Source organism: Paroedura picta, chromosome 5 (genome assembly GCF_049243985.1).
Source record: "Paroedura picta isolate Pp20150507F chromosome 5, Ppicta_v3.0, whole genome shotgun sequence".
Lineage (NCBI taxonomy): Eukaryota > Metazoa > Chordata > Lepidosauria > Squamata > Gekkonidae > Paroedura > Paroedura picta.
Genome location: NC_135373.1, coordinates 53107041 through 53133560, shown reverse-complemented (window position 1 = coordinate 53133560; position 26520 = coordinate 53107041). Strand labels below are relative to the sequence as shown.

The window sequence follows — 26520 nt, the reverse complement described above, 5'->3', positions numbered from 1 at the left end:
TAAGAAGCCTGCTCACTCTTCTATCATCTAAGGACTCTCTTAGTAGACCCATATTTTAAAGTAACTTTAGATGTCTGTGAATATATAGCTGCTGCAATGAAATATTGCTTGTTTATAATAAATATTGAACAACAATAATGTTTTTTGTTACATTGCTTTTTCTGTTCAAACAGCCTCTTGACTCTAAGACCTAGATGGGATATGACCTTCAGTTAATTTAACCTGTGGTGTTGGAAAATGCCATCAAATCACAGCTGGTTTATGGTAACCCTATATACAGTTTTCAAGGCAAGAGACATTCAGAGGTGGTTTGCCATTGCCTGGCAATCCTGGTCTTCTTCAGAGTCTCATATACCAAATACTAAGCAGGGCTGACCCTGCTTATCTTCTGAGATCGGACAAGATTGGGATAGCCAGTGCTATTGATGCACCAGAGGTAATTTTCTGGCCTGTGACAAGGTTCTTTCTAGAAGATTTGGGTGGTCAAAGAACATTCAGTAAAGTAAGGCACTGTGATACAAATTGCAAAATATAAAGCACAGGTAAAGATCCTCATGTCCCTTCCGTTCTTTAACAGATACAATTTTCCAGGTCTAGAAAGCCCAAGGAAGCCCAATTGCTGCTGTTTCTTTTTCCTGAGTTTATAGCCAGGTCAGGTACAACCTCCTGGTATAAGCATCTCCAGGCAGGCATGATGAGTCAGGTTTTACTAGCTCTACCTGACATCCCCTTCTTAGGAAGGGAACTGATCCTGCAGCTACCTAGATACTTTAAGCTCAGATAAGGTTCCCTGTTCACCATTCCCTACACCTCCTCAAAATTTTCTTCTGTGATAGCACTGTAGCTAGCCCACTCAGGACTAATTTAACCTACTTGTTGTATTATGGTATGCGGTCCTTCCAATACTAAGCGTATAATATGGTGGCTGCTATGATCCTAGAATCCATCATTCCTCTATTTTATAAAGCCATATATCTTTCATCAATAAAAGCAATTTGAGATGTGGCCATATCATCTATTTTATTACATTGTGCTCATTAATGGTTTGTATTTAGTTTTAGGTTTTTTTGTATAAGGCAAATCTTATTAAAAGAGGGTAAAGGTGCTAAGAACCAGCAAATGGCACTGCCAACATACTTCGTTATAATTTTTATTTCTCTTATTAGATGTTATGTCCTTATGTCATTTACATTTTTTTTTCTATCTCATACATTATGAAAACCTGTATCCTTCATACTATAGGTACTACCAGATAAAGCAGTATAAATGATACGGATTTTGCATCCATTGTATATATTTTAATCCTTCACGTTTTAATGTTAATGAAAACTGATATGTTACTGGAAGTCTTCATCCAGTTATCTTCCTTTGAAGACTCTGAAACTCTTATTTTACTTGATACAGCATGCACATTAAACTCCTCATTCAGCAGATATCATTGAACATTAAAACCCCAATGGAACATTATTTTGCTTCTTAGAAAGTCATAAGCTCCAACTTGGTGGAAAGTGACATCAACTTGCAGTCAATTTATGGAGATCCCAGGGTTTTTCAAGGCAAGAGATGAACAGTAGTTCATGAACAGCTGGTAGTTTGCCATTGTTTGCCCTCAGCACAACAACTCTGGACTTCCTTGGTCATTTCTCATCCAAGTACAAATCAGGGCTGACCCTGTATAGCTTTCAAGATCTGATACTAGGATCATTGAAGTCAGGGTCCAATTGAATGGCTGCTTATTAAATCTTCTTATATCCCTAGGCAGTGTTTACTTAGAACCACACCTGGGTCTATTCAGTGGGATTGCCTTTCATGTAAACTCTGGATCATCAGCTATAAAGCTTAGTTTGCATCATCATTAATTACCAATGGTTCAATATTCTCATAAAATTTAGCAGCACCTTTTTTGGAGGGATCCCATAAATCCAATCCTCACCAAACTTGGAGGGCAGGTAGAGGACAGTCAACCATAGATCCCCTGTGAGTTTGGTGTCTGCAGCACATCAGGGGGATCCTTTCACATCACAAACCAAACCACTTTGTTTGGCACCTAAAGGTCCGTGACCATTCATGGCTTATGATCCAAGGAAGTCAGCATGGATTTGTCTCCAACAGGTCCTGCCAGACCAACCTGGTTTCCTTTTTTGACCAAGTAACAGGTTTGCTGGATCGGGGAAATTCGGTTGGATTTTAGTAAAGCTTTTGACAAGGTTCCCCATGATGTTCTGATGGATATATTGAAGGACTGCAATCTGGATTTTCAGATAGTCAGGTGGATAGGGAATTGGTTAGAGAACCGCACTCAAAGAGTTGTCAATGGTGTTTCATCAGACTGGAGAGAGGTGAGTAGCGGGGTACTCAGGGCTCGGTGCTCGGCCTGGTACTTTTTAACATATTTATTAATGATCTAGATGAGGGGGTGGAGGGACTACTCATCAAGTTTGCAGATGACACCAAATTGGGAGGACTGGCAAATACTCCGGAAGATAGAGACAGAGTTCAACGAGATCTGAACACAATGGAAAAATGGGCAAATGAGAACAAGATTCAATTAATAAAGATAAGTGTAAAGTTCTGCATCTGGGTCAGAAAAATGAAAAGCATGCCTACTGGATGGGGGATACGCTTCTAGGTAGCACTGTGTGTGAACGAGACCTTGGGGTACTTGTGGATTGTAAACTAAACATGAGCAGGCAGTGTGATGCAGCGGTAAAAAAGGTGAATGCCATTTTGGGCTGCATCAACAGGGGCATCACATCAAAATCACAAGATGTCATAGTCCCATTGTATACGGCACTGGTCAGACACACCTGGAGTACTGTGTGCAGTTCTGGAGGCCTCACTTCAAGAAGGACGTAGATAAAATTGAAAGGGTACAGAGGAGAGTGACGAAGATGCTCTGGGGCCAAGGGACCAAGTCCTATGAAGATAGGTTGAGGGACTTGGGAATGTTCAGCCTGGAGAAAAGGAGGTTGAGAGGGGACATGATAGCCCTCTTTAAGTATTTGAAAGGTTGTCACTTGGAGGAGGGCAGGATGCTGTTTCTGTTGGCTGCAGAGGAGAGGACACACAGTAATGGGTTTAAACATCAAGTACAACGATATAGGCTAGATATCAGGGAAAAAATTTTCACAGTCAGAGTAGTTCAGCAGTGGAATAGGCTGCCTAAGGAGGTGGTGAGCTCCCCCTCACTGGCAGTCTTCAAGCAAAGGTTGGATACACACTTTTCTTGGATGCTTTAGGATGCTTAGGGCTGATCCTGCATTGAGCAGGGGGTTGGACTAGATGGCCTGTATGGCCCCTTCCAACTCTATGATTCTATGATTCTATGATTCTATGAACTGAGCATGCCACAAACCAAAATGAATGGCATTTCCCAGTTTGCACCCATCCCAACCCTTGTTCATTCACTAGAAGCCATAGGGTCTGCTGTGAGCCCTCCTTGTATAAGCCCTTGAGGAAAATATGAAATGAAGTGCACTTTGATGCCTTCTTTAGAAAATAAATAATAGCTTTACTTACTAGGTTTTATTTCCTGCAAGCTTTCAAGAAACAACAAAAGGCCTTACCGTTGAAAGTTCAGAAAACATTAAACATGCAAAACAATAATTTGTCTCACCTTCCTTTCATTGCATTGTGTTCTACCTTTGGAACTCGCTGCATTATGGCAGGATATAAATAAAATAGACAGTTATTGTTTCCTTTTCATTGAAATTTTTGCTGTGGTTTATGCTGTTTTCCAGTTCTGGAATACTAGTTTTACTGCATTGCTTACTGGAGCTAATCAATGTCTGACTAACCTGTTTGTTCTTTTAATTGTATCAGTGACAAAGTCAGGCTATAAAAAGTTATTATCTTCACCCGGAGTGTCTGCTTCTTATAGTTTGCACCTTACAACCTCTGGTCAGCTAGAAAATCTGAACTGAACTCGGCCTCATTGTTTGGGACTATGGTTCACAGTTTTGTAAGGCTGAGATAAGATGTTCTTGATTGAGCTCCCATGCCTGCTTACCCGGTGTATTGCCTTATTTAAACTCATATCCAGACCCTGGGGAATCTTCTGTCCATGGCCTCCTACTGCCACCATACTGTGTAGTTCCCGCTTAGCCCCAAGCCATTTATCCAAACTTAGCATTGATTCATGCCTTTTCAGCTGCTTTGAGGCTTCCTGTCTGGTGGGCATTTGTCAAGATGAATGCCTGGTGTGTCAGCGTGGCTAGACTAGCTGGCCATTAAAAGGCTTCTGGATGTAAGTAGCTGCCCCATTACCATTAACCATAATCTGAGCAATTAGGGATGGCCCAATGTGAGTCTTGATTTCTCTGTTGCTTAGGAATACCTCTAGGGCTCCAGGCAATGCTATTTTATTCCCCAACCAAATCCCAGGGTGAAATCTTGCCCAGAGAGAGAAGAGCATATAATCAGCCCCTTCGCAGCTACTCAAGTGGCTAAAAAAAAATCCTGTTTCAATTAATGAAGCCACAGAAGGCAAGTCTGCTGCAGCACCAGACGTCTATGAAGAAAGTTTCCTTCTTTCTTCTCTATGGGAATAGTCTGACTGTCTTTTGGCAACATGGAAATTGTCAGTGCTGAAACACTTTCATTAGCAAACCACGAATAACCAAGTCATTGGGTTTGTCTAAGAGAGATTCTGGAGAAGAAAGACAAGGAACACTCTGAGATGAGAAACTAGAGATTGTTTGGGGGCTATACTTGTTGAATCCTGACTTGAGGCCTAAAATACTCCCACTTGTTCATGCATCAAGACTGGCTTACTGGATTGTGAGTATAATACACAAAAAGTAAGATGTGTTCTTGAGAAAAGTCCATATCCAGGCGGGGAGGGAAGGGACAGATGGGGAGCTTGCTATTTTATTGTTGTTTTTAGCTGAGGACCATAAATTATTATCATGTCACCTTGAACCCAGAAGGAAGACAAGATATCAGTGTTAAGGAATGAATGGATGGATGAAGTACAAAAGAACTTTTCCGGGATGCCTTTTCTAGATCTACCTCCCCTGTTATATGGAAATGAGCTGTGACATATGGCAGCAACTAGTTTGCCTGTTGTTTAGGGATGCCATGAATTTCACCACAAATGAATTCACCTATCAGACTTATTTCATTTGATGTGTGTGATTTCGGTGAGCTTGACCCCAAGGTTTCATCATTCGATCTGTCCTTAAAGTTCATGCCAAGTAGTTTTCAGGTGCACAGTAGCTGTGATCCTTGCTAGCTGGGATTGTTGATCTTTGCCTACAGACCCAGAATCCTGGTTAAATAGGTAATTTGGGGTCTGGGGGGGGGAGGGACTAAATGGAAGATCATGAGTATAGATTAGGGTGAACACCAAGCCAGAAGATGGAAGAGAAGATTCCAGCAGCAGCAACAGACAAAAGTAGTGGTGGGTTCTGATTATGGTTCTGCTTTCTCATCAACTTCTGGCCATTGTGTGGGAAATGACTAGAAGGATAATGCTGTTGTTGGTGTTATACTGGAAACTCCTGGCCATTTGGCATTAACAGCAAAGGCTGCCACAGGGTCATTGCCTTCTTCCCATTTTCTGGTCCCACTTGGTTGGCTTGCCTAGCATACAGTTCCTCCATATGTTTGTACAGGATGTGAAGTGCTTGGGGGCAATAAATCCCTCCATCTTCCTGCCCACATGTGTGTGTAAAAATGACAAAAGGTTTTTGGGAAAGTGAGCCAATATTTAATAGTGGAGGAGAGGTCGACTACTAACATAGTGGAGTTTAATTTGATCCCCGGCCAGTATACAAGATTTCATGGTGGGTAGCTGTGTTGGTCTGAAGCAGCACAACCAAGTTTAAATCCAGTGGCACCTTTAAAACCATCAAAGATTTATTCAAGGTATAAGCTTTTGTGTGCAAGCATACTTCACTGTTTCCTGAATAAACCTGTATTGGTCTTAAAGGTGCTACCGGACTTGCAAGATTGTGACTTGGCTGCAACATTAAGGTGACCAGATTTGGAGTGACCTAAGGCGGGACACGAGGGGGGGGGGTTGCGGAGGGGCGGCTCCTGCTTGGCGATGGGGGGGGAGTGACGAGGGGGGGGTGGCTCCAACTCAGTGGCGGCGGGGGGGTAGGTGGCAGCTCCTGCTTAGCAGTGGCGGCGGGGATGCTCTCCTCCTGTCCCCTCCACTCCCAGTTATGTTATCTGGAGATTGTCGTAATTTCAGGCAAATTTAGTTGAGTCTGGCAACTCAACAATAGTGTGTGTTTGTGTGTGTATGGGGGGAGGGGTCCTCGCCTTTGTATAAGGTTTTAAAAGCTCAAATCCCAAAGGAGCACTTATTCATTTTTGTATTTTTGCTAGATTTTATCTTTGCTGTTTGTTTAGAAACATGTTGTAGTCACTCAAGTAGGGTTGCCAGCTCTGGATTGGGAAACACTGCAGATTTGGGGGTGGAGCCTGAGGGCTGATGGATTTGGGGGTGGGGAGGGACTTAATTAGGGTATAATGCCAGAAAGCCCCCCTTCCAAAGTGGCCATTTTCTCCAGGGGAATTGCTCTCTGTCACCTGGAGCTCAGTTGTAATCCCAAGAGATCTTCAGTCACCTGAAGGTTGGCAACCCTACTCTGGTTATCCTAGGAACCTGAAGGGTAGAATAAAATTATTTTAATTAAAAAATAAAAACATTTGTTTAAAATGTGTTAAAACACTAAAGCAGATGCCAAGGGAAAGCAAAGAGGTCAAATAACCATACTGGATTTTTACAAGGAAAGCGAATGTTGCCACTAAAGTAATCCCTGGAAACCAATTTCAGTTCCTTCGTCTCAGGTTTGTGAACTGATCTCTTCTGCCTTGTTCTTCTCTCTTAATTGTCAGCATTTGACGTGATGGGTTACCAAAAAGACATCTGGACTGTAAGCACTGTCATCCGTGCTGTTTTGCCTTTCAGTAACTGTCCACCAGGTTCCTCTTTAATCCAGTAGCGTTTTGAGGCATCTGGCAAATCAGGAAGCCCATTTAAAAATACACACAAGTGAGAGAAGAAATAGTACAGAAGTACAGTGACAAGCACTTTAATTATGGCTGCAACTTGCTCACTGAATGCTTAGCCAAGGCAATGGTCTGAGCATCAGTCTTCAGGGTGCCCTTCCCCCCAGACAGCCCAACGCTAGGTTGTGCTGTTTCATCAAATTCTCACCCATCTCCCATTATCCACCTTGGGGTTCGCTTGCTATTCAGGGGCATGTAGGAGTGGGGAGGGGGAGGAATGCATGGACTTAGTTTGGAAACCTTTGAGGAAAGACGCTTATTTATGAAAACAGCATCTCTAAAGCATTATAATGGAACAAAGCATTAGGCCGTTGTTCTAATGAGGCTCTTTGTGCTGATCGGGAGCTCCAGTGACAGAGGTGGTAGGGAGAAAGATTTCAGAAAGGAAAGCCACTTGTTCATAAAGCACTGCCTAAAAGGACAAGGTTTCTGACCCAGTATCATGTTGCAGTTTTGCTTACACATGCGGGGGGGGGGGGGGGGAAGGGCTTGAAGCTGGGTGCTTAGCAATAGAACAAAGTAAAAATAAGAAAGGAGCTTAGATCAAGGGCATAGTGGCAGGCACGTTTTGGTTCCCCTCGGAAAGGGCTCCCGTGTCTCATATGGTTGCCAGCCTCCAGGCGGTGGCTGGAGATTTCCTAAGATTCCAACAGAGATCAGTTCACCTGGAGAAAATGGATACTTTGAAAGGTGGACTCTCTGGCATTATGCCCCATTGGAGTCCCTCCTATCCTTGAACTCTGCCCTCCTCAGGCTGCAGTTCCACAAATTCCAGGTGTTACCCAGCATGGAACTGGCAACCCTACTTTCTCATATCTGCAGCAAGTGGTCTTAGCGTGGCTGCACTTAAGGAAACATTTTGGCCTCTCCCAGCACTTAGTTAATCAGATCCTTGGTTGCCATGTTTGTTGTCAAATCACTAGTTGAAATCATGCTACTCTGCAAAGCAGCAAAGTCTTGTATATTGATGATATGGTCATCTGTCTTGTATACAGATGATATGATCTGTCACAGTCATATAAAAATATTTGATTGGAAGAGGGTATTCTGCAATTCAAGATCTAGCCAAGTTCTTGGGAACTGCACAGGTATCTTTACAAAATTACTATTTATATTTACAAACTTTGTATCCTGCCTTTCTGCCCTTACAAGGGTTGCCAAGATGGCTAATAACTTAGAACGTACATAATACACTAATATTATTAAACTGTTAAAATCACCCCCTTAAGCATACAATATTAAAATAATTTTAAAGGAGTTTTAAAAATTGAGTTAAAATACATACAAAGCATACAAACATATGTTAGGAAGGAGGGGTCACTGAGGGAATGCCAAATGAAACAAATATTTGGGTGTTGGTAGAAGACATGAACTGATGGAGTCATACAAGTCTAAGTGATTTGTTGCCACTACCAAGAAGGCCCTGTACAGGATTTCCACCTGCCTAATCTCAGAAGGCAGGGCAACCCAAAGCAGGGCCTCTGAAGATGACCATGTTGGTCAGGTGGATTCATAAAGGCATAGGTATGTTGGTCCCAAACAGAACGTCAAGACCACCATCTTGAATTGTGACTGGAAAAAGATGGGAAGTCAGTGAAGATGTGCCAGGACTGGAGTGATACAATCCACTCCAATCAATATCCTGGCTGTGGCATTCTGTACCAATGGATGGTTCTGAATGCTTTTCAAGTTCAGTCCCACATTGAGCTCATTGCTCTGTAACCAGGGTATGCACCACAGTGGCCAGATCTTTTCTGCTCAGGAGAGGCAATAGTTGGCTAAACAGTCAAAGCTAGTCTAGCAGCAGGCCTGGATCCAAGAACACCCACAGACTATGGACATGGTAAAAAAAAAAACAGTTATTCATAATTGCTGTGCAGTATATGGTCACCACTAATTATTTCAGCAGAGTATTTATTTTCAAACGATGTTTCTGGACTTTCTCAGAAACCGAACAAGTTGTCTGGCATTATGACTCTCTGAAATGAGCAGCCTCCTGGGAGAGTTAGGTATGCTCTTGGGTGTGCTGTCTGTTCCCAACATGCCTGGTTATCATGTTGCAGGAAGTGAGAGCTCAAATCTGCCCCAGAATCTCCTGTAAGACCCAGTAATAGCATGACAGCCATGGAGGACTTCCTCAACAATACAGTCAAATTGGAGAGGTTTCCCTGAGAGCAGGCAGCCTGAAAACCACTGTGGCATCTTGAGTCTTTACCACCTCACTTTACACTCTGTCTCTAAGTGGAATGCAAGTGCGGTCTTTCCACAGGCAGAACATCTTAATCCGTGCACTGTCCTCAGTGGATATTCCTTTCATGCCAAGGTGCTGTTCAGTGGGAAATGACCTGACTTTTATTTCTAACTGACACTTTCCCTTAATCATAAGAAGAAAAACACAGGCACCTTTAAATGGTGTGGAAAAATGTCTGGGAGTGTCACTTTCAAAGGATGGCCTTTCAGTTTCTTTGAACTTTTTCTCTCCTAGAACTGCATGGAGGCTTTTTGAAGTGGTTTTCATCCTGTGAGCAAAACATAGCTTTGGTGAACTTGTCATACCAACTAATAAAGCGGAGGGTATGCTAAGGCCATGTTGAAATGAACCTAGAATGTGGGTCAGGCACTGAAAAAGAGACGTGCCTGACCTGATTTCTAGGGTCCTGGTACGATTTATTTTCTAAACATCATATGGTCTCTACCTGTGTAAAGGATGTGGCTGCTCAGTCAAGCCTGGAACATGAGTTTTTCTTCTTTTGCAGTGAGCCTGGGCAGGGAAGAATGATGAAAAAAATGAAAAATAGGAAATTCATGACAGCCGCATGAGTTGCTTATATGCAGTGAAGTGCATATTTTTCCACATTTATTTTAATGTCAGTTATTATTTATTTACTGTTTACTGTATGTCACAGTTACCTACAGGGAAGCATATATATATATATCTGTAAACCGCTCCGCAGAGCGGTAAGAATAAAGCCCTAAGGGCTGTGTGGGCGGAGAAAGGACGGGGCCTAACCGTGATAAAAACTCAGAAAGGCCAATCAGGAGCCGCAAAGCAGCTCCTGGTTGGCCCCTCCGAGAGCCACTTGGACCGCCCTGGACTGCCCGCACAAATGGTTTGCCGCTGGGAAAGGAGCAGACGCAGCGGCTCTGCTCCTTTTCCGGTGGCGAAGCAGGGACCTTGCCTGGGGAGGGGGATGCCAGGAAAGGAGCAGCGCCGGCGCGTTGAAGATGCGGTGGCCCTGATCCTTTCTGGCCACTGAGGCAGGAGCTTTGCAAGGGCGGGGACCTTCTCGAGCTTCCCAATCAGCCTTCCCCCCAGGCTGAGATTGCCACGGCCAGCCGCCTGCCATTGCCGGCCTCTTGTAGGCGCCGCTGTCCGGGGAGGGGCACCTTGCGCCCCTGCTCAAGCAGCCCAGACGCCTGCTGCCACAGTGATGGACAAGGCAAGCCCCCCACTCCTTCCTACCGCTATGCCTCCAGCATCTTGTCTCTTTCTCTCTCACATGATGTTCCTGAGTCCCATAACTCCATCGTACTCTACATATGCTACTAGCCTGTCAACCATTACTTATTTAAACAATGGCTTTTGTGCATGTCCTTTTTCATTCATATAGGTTCACTGAAGGTATCTGTTGGTACCAATTTAAAAATAAAACTCAACATCAGCTGAATGTTACTTCTCAGACTGTTTTTCTCTGATCCCTGAGCTTGTGACAGCTGAGGCCATGGTGGTGATAGTGAGGATTTATGAAAACCAGCTTGGGGTAGTGGGTAGGAGTGCTGACTTCTAATCTGGTGAGCCAGGTTTGATTCCCCACTCCTCCACATACAGCCAGCTGGGTAACCTTGGGCTCGCCACAGCACTGATAAAGCTGTTCTGACCTAGCAGTAGTATCAGGGCTCTCTCAGCCTCACCTCCCTCACAGGGTGTCTGTTGTGGGGAGAAGAAAGGGAAGGCGATTCTAAGCCACTTTGAGACTTCTTCTGGTAGAGAAAAAATGGCATATAAGAATCAACTCTTCTTCTTCTTCTAGGGGGTTTCATCTCTCATGTCATAAAAATGTAATAGAAGCCCATTGGCCCATCCAGTCCAACACCCTGTATCACACAAAATCCAGGTGTCATCAGGAGGTCCACCAGTGGGGCCAGGACTTAAGAAGTCCTCCCACTGCTGCCCTTCAAATACGGAGCAACCCAGACAGAGTGTTCCATGTATATCTTGTGGCTAATATAAGGTGCCCAGAGCTGAAGGGAGGTAAGGCGGGATGTGCGGCGGCAGCCCCCCCTCCAACTGGGCGCACAGTCACCCCCCTCGCTCAGCATGGATCTTCACACACTGGAAAAAATGGGTGCCTGCTTGCACCTTTGTTTTAACTATGCCACTTCAGTCAAGCATTCTGTGCCATCAATTGGCTTCCCCCAATATAGTGCATGTATTGTATAGTGCATGTTATTACTTTGCTTAAAACCTCTATTGTTAGGTTACCCCTGCATTAATGACAGTTTTTTTTAAATTTGGAGAAAGCCCTGGGAGGCTGCTGGATGAAATTATCAATGTTCATAGTCTCCCTCCATGAAATTGACCAAGTCACTCTCTATATCTATAGAGGGGAGCCTCCCCAGCTTTTTTTCCCATTTGCGAGACATACAAAAAGTCACTGTTCCCTTGCATAGCAAACAGGCTAGCACTTCAAAGGAAAAGTGTTTGTGCACATACTTGCTAGGGTTGCCAATTCCATGTTGGGACAGTCCTAGAAATTCCAGGAACAGAATTTGGGGGAGGTGGGGGAAGGGACATTAATCAGATATAATGCCATGGAGTCTGTCCTTGGCAGTTGCCATTTTCTCTAGGGGAAATGATCCCTCTAATCTGATGATCACTTGTAATTCTGGAAAGTATCCAGGCTCTTCCTGGAGGTTGGTAACCCTATAACATTCCAGCTCGAGTGCCTACAGCTATCCTTAAGTGTTCTTATAACAAGTGGAGCCAAACCAGAGCAGGCTTCTGGGCTTGGTGGGGGTAGTGAATTCAGTAGAAGATGGTGTGAATCAAAGGGGCCATCCATCCAAGCAAATACACCTTCCACTGTGGCTGCTGTTAGCAAAGCCTCATTTCATGCTCAGAGGAAGCAAACAAACATGTTTGTGGTAAACAATACAGGTAGGATCTTCATGCATTTACAAAACGCGGAAAGGGGGTATTTGGTCTTAAACAAAATGGATTATCGTTTAACCTTCTTTGTAGAATGATCCCTTGTAGAGACTTTGCACCACTTCATAGCTTATTCATGATAAAGTAAATAAATCATGATGTGTTCACCACCACTGTACACATTCCCTTCCCCCCTAATAAAATATTTCTGGCTATGAGCCATTCCATGTCGGGAACCCGCTTGCTAACTGAAAAAACAGGGTGCCCCTTTGAAGAAAACGTCACGCCAGGCCTGGTGAACGATACAACAGGAACAAGCTTTATTTCAGCAACGTGGAGTCCGCTGGTATGGAGTAAGAGCTTCCACCGAACTCCAGGTGGAAGCTCCCTTTTATACAAAACCCACCTCCTTAGGCTGTATTGCCCCACCCAGTACTTGCGGAGGGAACATGCTGATACAATCATGACTCATGCACATATGCGAGGTTTTCCGGGGTTCCTGATGGCCCATTTTCCTGGAACAAAGGGCCATCTCCGGGCCCTTGTCAAAAGGTGGAGGGGGACATTGAGGTTCTTTAGCGGCCATTGCCACCTCAACGATCGGGTGGGGCGCCCAGCTGCCGGCTTGCCTATGATCACCATGCCCTACCTCCGTGATCGCGGGCGCCTCTGATGGCGGGGTTCGGTCCCGTTCCCAAGCCACCAAGGACCGAACCACGACATTCTGCCCCCCCAAAGGTCCATTCTCCAACCCCCCGGGGCGGCCAGGATACCGCTTGTGGAAACGTTCAGTGAGTCGGGGCGCAAGGACGTCCGCTGCCCAGACCCATTCCCGGTCCCCCAAAGCGAAGTCCTTCCATTCCACGAGGTACTGCAACTTCCCCCTGTGGAGTCTAGAGTCCAGGATATCCGCCACCTCGTGGTGCTCCCCCCCCGGCAGGACCTCGGGCGCTGGCGGGGAAAACACGGGGTGCCAAACGTCACCGTCCGGAGTTTTTTTTAGAAGGCTCACGTGAAAGACGGGATGGATGTGCCGGAGGTTCTTGGGGAGCTTGAGCTTGACCGAAACTTCGTTGATCGGGGCCAAGACCTCGAAAGGCCCCAAAAACCGAGGGCCTAGCTTCTTGCTGGGCAAATTCAACCGTAGGTTCCGGGTGGAAAGGTAAACTCGATCCCCCGGTCGGATCTCCTCAGCTGGTCGTCTCTTCCGGTCGGCGTCCTCTTTCTGCGCTGCCTTGACTTTGTGGAGCTGCTCCTGCAGCGACTTCCAGCAGCTCCCGGCACGCTTCCCCCACTCGCGAAGGTCGGCCGATTCCCGGGCGGGGACCTCTCCAAGCTCCGGGAAGTGTCTCAGGTCTGTCCCGTAGACGACGGCAAAAGGCGACATCTCCGTGCTGCTGTGGTCTGCGTTGTTGTACGCGAACTCGGCCAGGGGGAGCAGGGGCACCCAGGTGTCTTGATGATAGGAACCGAAACACCGCAAGTACTGCTCCAGTACTTGATTAACCCGCTCGGTCTGCCCGTCCGTCTGGGGGTGGTAAGCGGAGCTCAGCCCTTGCTCGATGTCTAACAGGCGCAGGAAAGCTTGCCAAAACCGGGACACGAATTGTGAGCCCCGATCGGAAATCACCTTGTCCGGCAGCCCGTGCAGTCGGAACACGTGATCCAGGAACATCCGAGCCAACTGTGAAGCACTGGGGACACTGGCGCAAGGAATGAAATGGGCCTGTTTGGAAAATAGATCTACCACCACCCAGATCACCGTTTTCCCCTTGCTGGGAGGCAAGTCTGTTATAAAGTCCATGGAGATCACTGACCACGGCCGGGTCGGGACCTCGAGCGGGTGCAGCAGACCTTTCGGCTTGCCAACCCCCGGCTTGCAGGTCAGGCAGACAGGACAACCACTGACGTAAGCTTTTGTGTCCCGCCGCAGACTGGGCCACCAAAACCGCCGCCGGGCCAACTTCCAGGATTTTACGAAACCGAAGTGCCCGGCGGTCTTAGCATCGTGGCAGAGGCTGAGGGCTTCCCGTCGTAGCCCTTCCGGGACGTAGACAGCCTCCCCCCTCCGCCAGAGACCGGAGTCCAAAATCAAAGAGTCCCGGAGCTCAGCCAGCTCCTCGTCTGCCCCATAGGCTGCCACTAGGCGGTCTCGGAGCGGGGCGGTCGCCGGGTCGGGCTCCCATTCCTCCCTGGCCCGCCGCCTAGTGACGACCCCCCGTCCCAGCTGCTCCTCGCCAAACACAGACCTGGTGCAGGGAGCGTACCCCTCCCCATAATGCGGCAGACGGGAGAGGGCGTCCGCGAGGAAATTCTCTTTGCCGGGGATGTGACCAAGCTTGAAATTGTACCGCGAAAAGAACTCCGCCCACCTCATCTGCTTGGCGTTCAGGGATCGCGGTTGCCGGAGCGCCTCCAGATTCTTGTGATCTGTCCAGACCTCGAACGGCTCCTCTGTTTCCTCCAGCCAATGCCGCCATTCGGTGAGGGCGAACTTAATCGCAAACGCCTCCTTCTCCCAGGTAGACCAGTTCCGCTCCGTTTCGGCGAATTTTCGTGAGAGGTAGGCCGCCGGCCTCAGCTGTCCCGCCTTGTCTCGCTGCAGGAGAACCGCCCCGGCTGCTGCGTCGCTGGCGTCGACTTGTACCACCATCGGCTGGGTTGGGTCGACGTGCAGTAGCGTGGGCTCAGACGCGAAAGCTTGCTTGAGGGCCAGGAACGCTGCCTCCGATTTCTCATTCCAGCCGAGCGCTGCGCTGGGCCGCGTGGCGCGAGGACCTCTCCCCTTGGTACCTAGCAAGTCCGTGAGGGGAGCCACTACGGAGGAGTATCTGGGGATGAAGCCTCTAAAAAAGTTAGCAAACCCCAGGAAGCTTTGTAGCTGTTTCCGGGTGCGGGGCCTTTCCCAGGCCAGCACCGCCTGCACCTTCTCGGGGTCCATAGCTATGCCCTGGGCTGAGATGCGGTAGCCCAAATAGTCCAGGGAGGGACGGTGGAATTCGCACTTAGCCAGCTTCACGTATAGGTGGTTTGCCAGCAGGCGCTTTAACACCTCCCTCACCAGGGTCACGTGCTCTTGGGGATCTTGGCTGTAGATCAGGACGTCATCCAAATAAACCACCACCCCCTGAAACAGAAGGTCCTGCAACACCTCATTAATTAGACTCATGAAAACCCCAGGTGCCCCGCTTAAGCCGAACGGCATCACTTTAAATTCGAATTGTCCCAATTGACAGTTAAACGCTGTTTTCCACTCATCCCCCTCCCGGATGCGTACCCGGTAGTACGCCTCCCTTAGGTCCAGTTTAGTGAACAGAGTCCCTTTGCCCAGCCGGGCCAGCAAATCCGGGATCAGCGGGAGGGGGTAAGCGTTCCCCGCTGCGATGGCGTTGAGGCCCCGGTAGTCCTGGCACAGCCGTCGGGACCCATCCTTTTTCCGGACGAACAAGACTGGAGCTCCCATGGGACTGGAAGCGGGCCGGATGAAACCTCGGGCCAGATTTTTATCCAAAAACTCCCGGAGGTCCTTGAGCTCACCCTCACTCATCTTGTAGATGCGCCCTTTGGGTAGTACCGCCCCCTCTGGGATGTTGATAGCGCAGTCCGTGCGGCGGTGTGGGGGTAGCTCGTCCGCTTCCCGCTCGCTGAAAACGGCTGCGAGGTCTCGGTACTCTGGCGGGACCTCGGGCTCTGGTTTCTCCTGCTGCGCCACCGCCGCTCCCCTGGGACGCGCCGCCGTCCTCTTGTGGCTGGAATTCTCGTGGGGGACCCGATGCCGTGCACCCACCGTCAAGTCGAACTTCAGGGTCCCCGCCCGCCAGTCCACCACGGGGTTGTGTTCCTTCAGCCAATCCAGGCCCAACACCGCCCGATATCCCGCTACGGGGACCTGGATCAGCCACCGCAGCTCTTGGTGGTCCCCTATGTGGATGGCGATAGGACCCACCTCCTCCCCGAAAGGTCCCCCCTGAATCGGGCTGCCGTCCATCTGGACGAAAACCAGGGGAACCTTCCGAATGCGCTTCGGTAGCCCCAAAGCCCGGGCTATCTGGGGGTGGACCATGCTGTGGTCGCATCCAGAGTCCAAAAGAGCCTCCCCCACCCAACTTAGTCCGTTCTCCGGGTTCCGGAGCTCTAAAATTACCACGTTCGGAGGTCGCGCCTCATGCTGCAGGGGTTTTCCCTCGCACCGCGGGACCTGCTGCCCGGCGCCGTCTACAGCAGGTCCTGGCCGTTTCCCGTCGCCTGGGCGCTTCCCGGTTCGTTGCGGAGGTCCTCCGCCCGGCGTGCCTGCTGGGGGCGTGTCGCACCTCCCCCCTGGGAGAGCCCGCGGTCCTCCCCCCCTTGCCGTTGGCACGCTGCTGCGAAATGTCCTGACCCCCCGCATTTCAGGCACAGACCTTCCCGGCGTCTCCTTTCCCGCTCGGGGTTCGGGGGTCGTTTGGGGCGAGAGTTGTCGGGGCCCGGTCTCGGCGCCTCGGCTGACCCGCCTTTGGCCCCCCGGGGGGGTGCGGCGGCCCAACCCAGGCTGGCTTCCAGCTTGGCGACCACAAAACACCACCCCTCCAGTGTAGACAGATCTTCTTCCGTCCCCTTGATCACGGCCCATTCCCTGAGCTTCGGGTTAAGGCCCTCCCGGAAGTACTCGATTTGGGTCTCCTCGTTCCAGGAGAACACCTTGCCTGCTTCCCTCCGGAAAATGTCTATATAGTCCATAACCCCCCTAGTACCCTGTCGAAGTCCCTTGATCCGACTCTTTGCCTTGTCCTCAGCCTGGGGGTCCTGGAATCGTCGGCGGAGCGCGACCACGAAGTCCTGCAGGTCCCGAGTTGCCGGGTCGCCGCGCTCGGCCAACCCTAGGTACCACTGACCCGCCTTGCCCTGGAGACACGATGCCACCCCCCAGACCAAGTCCTCGGAGTCCTCATACCGGTCTCCATACCTCCGGGCATGCGTCAGCGCGTGGAGGAGGAACTGCGGGAGGTCGTCCGGCGTCCCGTCGAAACGCGCCTTAAGCTCTGGGGGGGAACGTTTTGGAGAGTAGTCCGACCCCCTCCGGATCCGGGATTCTCGGCGTCCGCCGTCTCGTCCTGCTCCGCTCCACCGGCTACCAACTTGCCCAACGACGCCGTGCCGCTCCCTGCCTTGCACGTCGCTCCTGCGTTGGTCCGGCTCTCGCCGCCCCGTCGGCTCACCCGCTCCCCCGAGATCCTCTGCTATCTCGCCTCTCCGCTGGCCGTCTCGCCTACTCGGGACTGAAAACTGCTCCGGGTCGGGGTCCGGGGCCCGCTCACCAGTACCGGGCTCGTCCTCGTCGCTGGAGACGTCCTCACTCGACGCGATCCCCTCCGCCGTTGTATTACCAGTCCCCCCGGGCCCGGCCCGAGCTTGCTCACGGGCTTCAGCTGCCTGCAAGCGCCTGGCCAAGTCCGCCATGGCCCGCCGCAGGTCCTCTAGGGATTCCTCAGGTCCTACCGGGCGAAGCGCCTGCCTCAGCTGGGTGTCCCAGGTTGGGGCCAACCCCCCAGACCTCGGCGCGCTCCCCGCCGTGCTTGGGAAACCCATGGCCCGGCGCCTTCCCTTGGCCGCCGCTGCCGAGGGTCTCGGGGTCCCGGACAGCTGCTCCTGGCCCCCCGATTTTCGGAGGAAATCTCCCGGGGACATTAAACTCATGTTCCCGGGGTTCGTGGGGGTCGAGACCGCCCCGTTGCTTGAAAACGCCATCTCTGGATCCGTCCCGATAAGCGCTCGGATGCGATGCCGACCCTGGAGTTCGGTGGGAAGCTCTTACGATGTCGGGAACCCGCTTGCTAACTGAAAAAACAGGGTGCCCCTTTGAAGAAAACGTCACGCCAGGCCTGGTGAACGATACAACAGGAACAAGCTTTATTTCAGCAACGTGGAGTCCGCTGGTATGGAGTAAGAGCTTCCACCGAACTCCAGGTGGAAGCTCCCTTTTATACAAAACCCACCTCCTTAGGCTGTATTGCCCCACCCAGTACTTGCGGAGGGAACATGCTGATACAATCATGACTCATGCACATATGCGAGGTTTTCCGGGGTTCCTGATGGCCCATTTTCCTGGAACAAAGGGCCATCTCCGGGCCCTTGTCAAAAGGTGGAGGGGGACATTGAGGTTCTTTAGCGGCCATTGCCACCTCAACGATCGGGTGGGGCGCCCAGCTGCCGGCTTGCCTATGATCACCATGCCCTACCTCCGTGATCGCGGGCGCCTCTGATGGCGGGGTTCGGTCCCGTTCCCAAGCCACCAAGGACCGAACCACGACACATTCAGATGAACTTCTAATGTGTTGGAATGGCCAGAGGAAGGCTTCTTTTAAAATCTGGGAACTGTTCATTTGAATTTCCTGGTGGAAAGATGGCCAGATCACTGCTCCCCACATTCAAATGATGGCTCAAAGAAAATCTCATTTGATATATTTGAATTCCGTCATTTCCTGTTGCTGTTCTGGAAGTGAGACCATCTTTATTACATTACACCAGTTCTGCTGTTTTTCCAAATGTGATTACATCCAAGTGAGTGAGAGTGCGGCAAATCAGGGCCGTTTCATTTTTAGCACAAAGGCAAAGTGTGGGGGAGGACTGGAACCAATCTGAATACTAGACTTTTTGGCAGCAATTTTCCCTTAAACATCAGAGAGATGTCATGAGATGTGATCCCTCACATAAATATTGTTAACATATTGAAAGGTACAATTCCCCACAGACGCACAGCAGGTCCCTCAGAGAACAGAAGAAGATTGCTGACAAGTTCTGCAAGACTTTAGAACTGTCCATATCAAGCCCAAGACATCGGCTCATAAACCGGGTGAAGAGTATGATTTGTGACTCTTTAAGGAAGGCTTTTTTCTTTATGATGTAAAAAGCATCCTTAACAATGAAAGCCAGGATGTGATTCTCCCAGAGGCAGAATGGCCTTTCAACTATTTGGAAAAGTGCCTGGTGGAATGCTGCCTGGTGGGTCACCGGTGGCCAGGAGCAAAAGTGCTGGCAGCACCATGGGGTCTGCTTAGCTCAGACACAGACGGTGGAGACAATGGTGATGGGTTATGGTTGCCAGTTCCGGGTTGGGAAATATTGGAGACTGTGGGTGGAGCTAGGAGTGGGTGGGATTTGGGGCAGGGAGGGACCTGAGTGGAGTATAATACTATGGAGTCCACCCTCCAAAGCAGCTATTTTCTCCACGGAACTGATCTCTTTAGCCTGGATCTGGGGATCCCCTGGAATTATACCTTATTTCTTTAGCCTGGAGGTTAGCTGTATTTCCAGGGGATCTCCAGGTCCTACCTGGGGACTGGCATCCCTACAATGGGTGATGTCTTGAGTGAAAGACTATATAGAGTTATCCCGTCCTCCACTGGCTGAAGATGGAACAGTAGGGTTGTCAGCTCCAGGCTGGGAAAGACCTGGAAGTTTCGGGGTAGAGCTTAGGGATGCCTGGTTTTACAGCTCATCTCCAGGCAACAGACAGTTCCCTGGAGGAAATGGCTGCTTTGGAGGGTAGGCACCAAAGCATTATACTCCAGTGAAGTCCTGCCCCAAATCCCATCCACACTTGGCCTCCACCCCAGAGCCTCCAGGTATTTCCCAACCTAGAGCTAACATCCCTAATGGGGAGGACAGGGAAGTCAGTGGGCTGCAATGCCATAGAGTTCACCCTCCAAAGCATCCATTTCTCTACTGAAACTAATCTCTGTGGTCTGGAGATGGGCTGTAATTCCATGGTCCCACCTGGAACCTGTTTTCATCAAAAGTTTTTACCACAAGAGAGAGCTGTTCTGCCAGGCTGATAGCTGAGGCCTAGATACAGTTTTATATTCTGCTGGTTTCCCTGTCTATAACTCATCAAACTAAATGGTTGTTTGGATGAATTTATTATTCCGCCCCCTTTTTTTCTCACTTGGGGAAGTGGGGGTTGGCAACTGGTTTAATTATTTTCTAAATATTAATTTTAAAACTTATAAAACCTAATATTTAACGCTCATTTTTATATAATCTTTCTGTAAGCTGTCCTGAGCCTCTGGTGAAAGGCAAGATAAAAATGGGGGGGGGGGAATAAAGAAAGAAGAGTCTGAGGCAAGCAGCCTCTGTCAATTTGGTTTTGAACCGAGGCCAGCTACGGGGATGCGAAGCACTAGAAGCCGTCCAAATTTTTAATCCAAAATTAACAACTACTGGTTTGCTTACTCATTCAAGAAAAAAACCTTAAAGAGCTGAAAGTCAGCAACCATGATTTCACAGTTCAGTTTTCATCCCAGGTTGAATGATGATGTAAAATAGTAGGAGGATTGCCATATCCGATGGGAATTCTTAGTTCCATAAAAAAAAACCCACAATGAATTCCACAAGAAAGACAGTTGTGGTGAATGATTGAACATGTGGGATCATTTATACCGACAGACTGGTCTCTAGAAGCAGTAGGATGGCCTTAGGCATCAATATTCTCTCAGCCTTCTACTGAGGTAATTGTGTTGGCCTTATTATTGGGCTGCTGTAAGGATTATTGAGCTAATGTATTTTAGAAATTGCAAAGACATTGCTATATCACAGAGACTAAAAAGAATTAAAGTGGTGTGTCTATATTTGCTCTCAGGCTATGGATGCCAATCTCCCAGGCTATGGATGCCAATCTCTATTCTGATCCTTCTTGTCTTGTTTGTGAAAAGGCCTCACCTGGGTGTCTCCTGAGGTTCTGTTTTTAAAACCAGAGAAATGGGAAGAAAGAGCCTGCCGATAAGATTGTCAACTTCCAAGCAGTGGCTGGAGATCTCCTGGGATTACAACTGATGTCCAGGTGACAGGGATCAGCTCACCTGGAGAAAATGGCTGCTTAGGAAGGAGGACTCTATGGTACTGAGGTCCCTTCCCTCCCCAAACCCCACCCCCCAAATCTCTGGTTATTCCCCAACACTACCCACTGAGAATGTGCAGAGTGACTTTGCCTCATCCAGTGAGAACATGCCAAGTTAAGAACAAGCTTCAGTTAAGAATTTTAATCACAGTACTCTAATTTTGAGTCATAGTGGAGCAGGAAATATGCAACTCTAGCTGTTATGCCTGCAGGAAGCCACTGAACCTCTAAGGTGTCCATTTTCGTGGCCAGTGGAGCAGCCCAATTCAAACATGACAGGAGGCTCCAGAAAGAGAACGAATCAAGGGAACTCTTTTGTATTCAGCTGAAGTTTTTTCCTCACTCCTTCACTCTGCTCCCGATAGGCTCTCCACTGTCTATTGATACTGAAAACATAAAATTCATTCCATGTAAAAACGAAAAAAGGGGAAGGGGGACACGTCTGATTCCATCGGATCAAAACATTGGCCTGAGCTCTATGAGATGAGCCAATGAGTCTTTAAGACTGTTACAAGTCTGTTAATGGGGACCTTCATGAGCCCAATTTCGTGCCATCCTGTCAAGGGACCTATAGAACAAGGGCTTCAGTGGCTTCATAAGCTCTTGTTTGTTCATTAAATATTATTTTTAAAGAGCACTTCTTTCTATCATTGCAAACAAATGTCCCATTTTAATCTATGGTCAGACATGGATATCCATCTGCATGCGTGTAAAAGTGATTTACCCCATAGAGTTTCTAATAGCTGTTAGGAAAATAAACTTGTGTCTAATGCTCTTGCATTAAAGAATATGTACAAGATAGTTTGAAATTAAGTGTGTGAAAGCCATGCTCTTGAAAACGAAGGACTTGGCACTCCCTACATCTCTGAGTAGAAAGAAATTCCCTAGAGAGACCTTTCCAGAGTACGTTTCAATCTTAGGATGTTTGTGGAATATGTTTACTTACAAACAAACAAGCTGCATTTGGGGAGGGGGTCGCACAATCTAGAGAAAGTCCCAGCATCAGTTCTCCCAACTGGAAGAACAAATACGTTTGCTAAATAGCCTACTGAAAAACCATTGGCTTGTCTTACGTAAAAGAAAGACTGCCCAAGACTGCTCAAATTATGGGGTTCCAAAAGTACTGGGCATTGATAGCTATAAGAAGCTTGCATGAATGAACATTGATGGCTGGTTGTTTTGGGTCCAGGGGTTTTAAATTTTGTAGGAGGGGGCTAGAAAAAAACAGATGATTCTCTGTAACTGGCCTTCAAGGCAGCATGTTGGGTGGCAAATGGGCAGGCTAAATGGACACAGTGATTGTGTGTTATTTAGTGGCCTCAGGTAGCCAGAGCTGGTGTCTGACAATGGTTTTGCCCATACCTGCCTAATATTTACAGGTACTTCCATAAACTTCTAGTTTTCACTCTGCTATCTCCACTTCCATATCCACAAATTGGATTAATACAATTTCAATGCACCTTAGAAGTAGATTTTCTTGTTTGACACAAGAAAATCCAGCTGCAGTCTCAGGAAGTACTTTCCTATTTCTACCAAAAGACAGCACTTTTTGAAAGAACTGGTCAACTCAGCTGCATGGTTTGTCTGTAGAGGTGCTAATCTATAATCTCATGCAAAGAACCATGTCAGGAAAACATTTTGTTCTCCCTTCATTACTGTTGAAGGTAATCTGTCACTAGTGTTCTAAATGGACTGTCACGCGGTTGTCTAGTAAAAGTCACCCATTGCTCCTCATCTGCCAACTGTGGCAATAGCAACTCTAATCAAGAACTCATAGACAGAAATTTACAGCTGAGCTGTGCCTACTGCCACAATTCCTGGCCTTTATAAATCATGCCAGAAGACTAGCTTGTCCTTTCTTTGTTCCCATTCCTATTGTTTTATTTTGTTACCTTTCTGGATTCAAATTGATGGGAAGGAATAGAAATGGAGGTCATAAAAACAAATCTAAAATGGAGCAACCCCTTCATAAACTTAGTATCAGATGAAGCTCAGCTGGCCCAGTATGGTGTTCTTCAATGATTCTGTTTTTTATATCTAATGTTTCTTATGTCCCAACTATCACTCTGCCAAAGAACCTGGGTCCCAGTGTGATGGAAACAAGAACATTTATCTGTTTACAGCAAATTGCTACGAAAGCCCACATCCCACCAGTTGAGATTCATTCATTCATTCATTCATTCATTCATTCATTCATTCATTCATTCATTCTGTTTCTATACCACCATCCCTTGTGTCTCAGGGAAGTTTACATAGAATATAGGGATAGTACAACATCATTTATAATATTGGGTAAACAATAACAGTAACTGATGTTAACAGTTTCTATAACATTTCCTATAATGTTTCCATAACAGTTAACTTGCTAACTATGGTTCCATAGGTATATCGGTTCAGGATTCAGTACATGGGTTTTTTACATGGCGGTGCCTGGTCAGGTTCCTAGGTAGGATGTAGTTTGATTAAGATTTATATTATTGAAGATCAAAGCTTGGTCCTGTGCTGTGTTATACAGCATGAAACTACTCCTGAGAGTCTTGGCCGGGGGAGAGGGGATTAACTCTTCCTTAAGTGAAGTTGCCCCCAATGCTTAAAGCCACAACGAGAAAAAAAATTCTTCTGAATTTTTAATATATCTTTAAAATTTGTTAAACATTTATCAGGTGATTTATGGTCATGTCAACAGTGCCCCCCCCAGTGCCAATGTTGGGCCTAAAGGGGTTCGGAAGGCGAGGAGCCCTAGATGGGTGTGTTCACAGCTATGCTTCCCAACCATATTCTGCATGACCACAACACTTCTGGGGATTCTCAGAGTCTGAAGAATATCTCAGTGGTTCTCAGTGGTAAAATGTTGAGAATGGCTGGTTTAGGGCTTTAAAGGTCATTATCAAAAACTTGAATTGGATTCGGTCTCCAATCTGGAGCCAGTGCAGCTGGGAAAGCACTGATCTTATATGTGCCATCCATTGAGTCCCTGTAAGGACTCATGCAGCTGCATTTTGGACCGGCTTTGCTGGTCCAAAAGCAAAACCTACCCCTCTACACACATACACAAACACATACACACACATACTGTCGTATGCTTTGATCCCCAATCACATGGAGTATATATACTTATAGACTGTACTCATAGACTACTGCATCAACATGGGAAGAATGGCCACTGAGCTCATAGGGTCTGTGCTCATAGACTACTACATAAACATGGGGAGAGTGGTTACTACCACAGTCCAACTCCCCCTTTGTAAGTTGTTCAAAATAGCGATTTTGTTGTCCCCCGGTTCGGGGACCGGTAACAATCCGTGGATCAGTCAGTACTGGGCCGCAGCTCGTCCTCGTCCTCCTCCCTGGCTGCTGCCTCAGGGGCTGCCCTGCCACTCTGCCACTGGCTCACCTTTGGTGTTCTCCGGCAGCCGCCATGGCTAGGGCTCCCCCTTGGCGTGGCACTGCACAGCTGTTGCTGGCAGCGCCCCCAGAAGGTGGCGGGAAGTCAGGGGCACTGGCGGGAAAGCAAGTGGAGCAGGGGCTCAGGTGGCAGTGGTGACCTCCCTCAGCTAAAGACTACACCCCCCCCCCCCGGGCCTCAGTAAAATTGTCAAGCGTTGACCGGTCCCCGTTGATAAAAAGGTTGGGGACTGCTGGTCTAAAGGAGCAGAAATGCTCCTTGTAAGGACATCAGGACTCGTGGTAAATTGTACTAGAAGCTTCAGAGACTGGAGAAGGAGGGACTCAACAGACAAACTATTTTCATGTAGGTCTACCTTTTCCCTTTGGCTTTTATGTAACTTTCCCCAAGTGGCAAATTGAGCTAATAATATCCCTAGGAAAAAATTAACGTTCCCAGCCGAACTTCAGTTCTTTGGTCCTTACACATCTGTGCTCTCTTCTTGTCAACAACAGACAGTGCTGAGTTTGATAGGCTCCTGACAAAGACCTATTGATGGGGTGGCTGTGTGAATTGGCTTAGCATTGGTCACAGCCAGCTTCTGTGGGACCTGCTGCCCCCGTTTTACAATAGACTCCAGTGTATTGAGTCATTTATTGAAAGGTCAGAAATGAACAGCGAAATGGACTGGAATCAAAAAAGCTTGTACTTGTACTTCTATAAATATCAGTCACTGTTTAAGGCAGTTTATTTCATTTCCCGTCTCTGATGCCCTGCATACATGAGGATCTCTCACAAATGGCCTCTCTGTTGCAGCCTCACAGATGTCATGCAGGTCTACAGAGGGTGAAGTTGTTTGGGGGAGAAAGCCGCAACCTTTGTTGCCAGTTTGCGCCTTTGCTTCTTCTAGATGGAGTAATTTTGATTCTTTGGTCAGCACTATGAGGCTTAGATGCTGAGGGGGCATCAGCTTCTGCTGTCTTGCATGTACCAATAATCAAACTCTAGGCCGTTCAGGAAGTTAGTCTGCTGTTTTCAGATTTGCACCAGGACTCTTCAGCTTCTTCGGGCTGCTAGATCCAAGAAAGTGTTAGCCTTCACAATGACTTTAGCAGCCAAGCTAGTAGACATCGAAGCCACACTGGAGCATTTGCTGATGGACGTGTTTGTAAGTAAAGCTCGGTTTTGTTTTCAGAGTGAACATTTGGAAATGGAATGCTCTGTGGTCCCCTTGGCTTCCTTGACAGACTGCAGGTCTTGCAATATGGGACTACTAACACCACCTACTTTGCTTTCTGAGATGATAGGCAAACTAGATGCCTGGCAAGGACGCAATTTTGCATTCGTTTTATAAAGCGCATTGGTGTGATTTTGATGATGCATACATACCTGGGAAGCTGCACTTTGACATATTTCTACAGCAGTAGAAAAAGCGGCAAACATCCAGTAGCACCATAAAGACTAACAAAACTTGTGGCAGGAAATGAGCTTTCATTCTTCAGAAGTATCTGTAGGAAATATGACTGGAGGCTACACACATGTAGCCATGTTGGGCTTTTTGTGTCTAGAGTCACCCTTTAGGACAACAATGTTTAATTCTGGGCACGGTACTCGGAATTATATCCAAAATTATACTTTGTTCGTCTTAAAGGTGCCAGCTTTGTTCTGGAGGATACAGTAATGGGATTCAGGAACTACGGGATTCAGTAACATTTTGGTATTATAATGATAATATCACAGGAATACTACGACAATTATTACAGTAAAATGGTATGGAGCTGTGATGTTTGTTCTTCTCTACTGAGCTGTGTTGTATTTAAGAGGATCCCTTAAAGTAAGACAGATGTAAAACATATTTAAAAGTAAGAGGTCTCTGGTAATGAAAGTGTCTTTGGTTTGAGAGGAAATTTTTTTAATACCAAAGAGACATTGGAGAAGAACCCAAGTAGCTTTTCTTTTTGTGGATGTGTATTTTTAAAAAAATGCAAGCATCAGATTTAGTATGCAGAACGCAAGGCATGTTTTCATTTAATTAGTGGGCTGCTAAGCATTTTTTTCATGAGCATAAAAACTAATATTCAGTTTAGCATC

General features: G+C 47.7%; 1 protein-coding gene across 3 annotated transcripts in view; it reads left to right on the top strand.

Annotated features, from left to right (window-relative positions):
* FRMD4A (FERM domain containing 4A) overlaps nt 1-26520 on the top strand; it is a 406427-nt gene that overhangs the window by 127852 nt on the left and 252055 nt on the right. The window contains exon 1 of one of the 3 annotated variants that reach the window (XM_077337975.1): nt 25292-25597. The exons of the other annotated variants lie outside the window; for them this stretch is intronic. Coding sequence (XP_077194090.1) covers nt 25532-25597 — 66 coding nt within the window. The 5' untranslated portion in view covers nt 25292-25531. Of the gene's footprint in view, nt 1-25291; nt 25598-26520 lie in introns of those variants that run through there. 3 annotated transcript variants of the gene reach the window in all.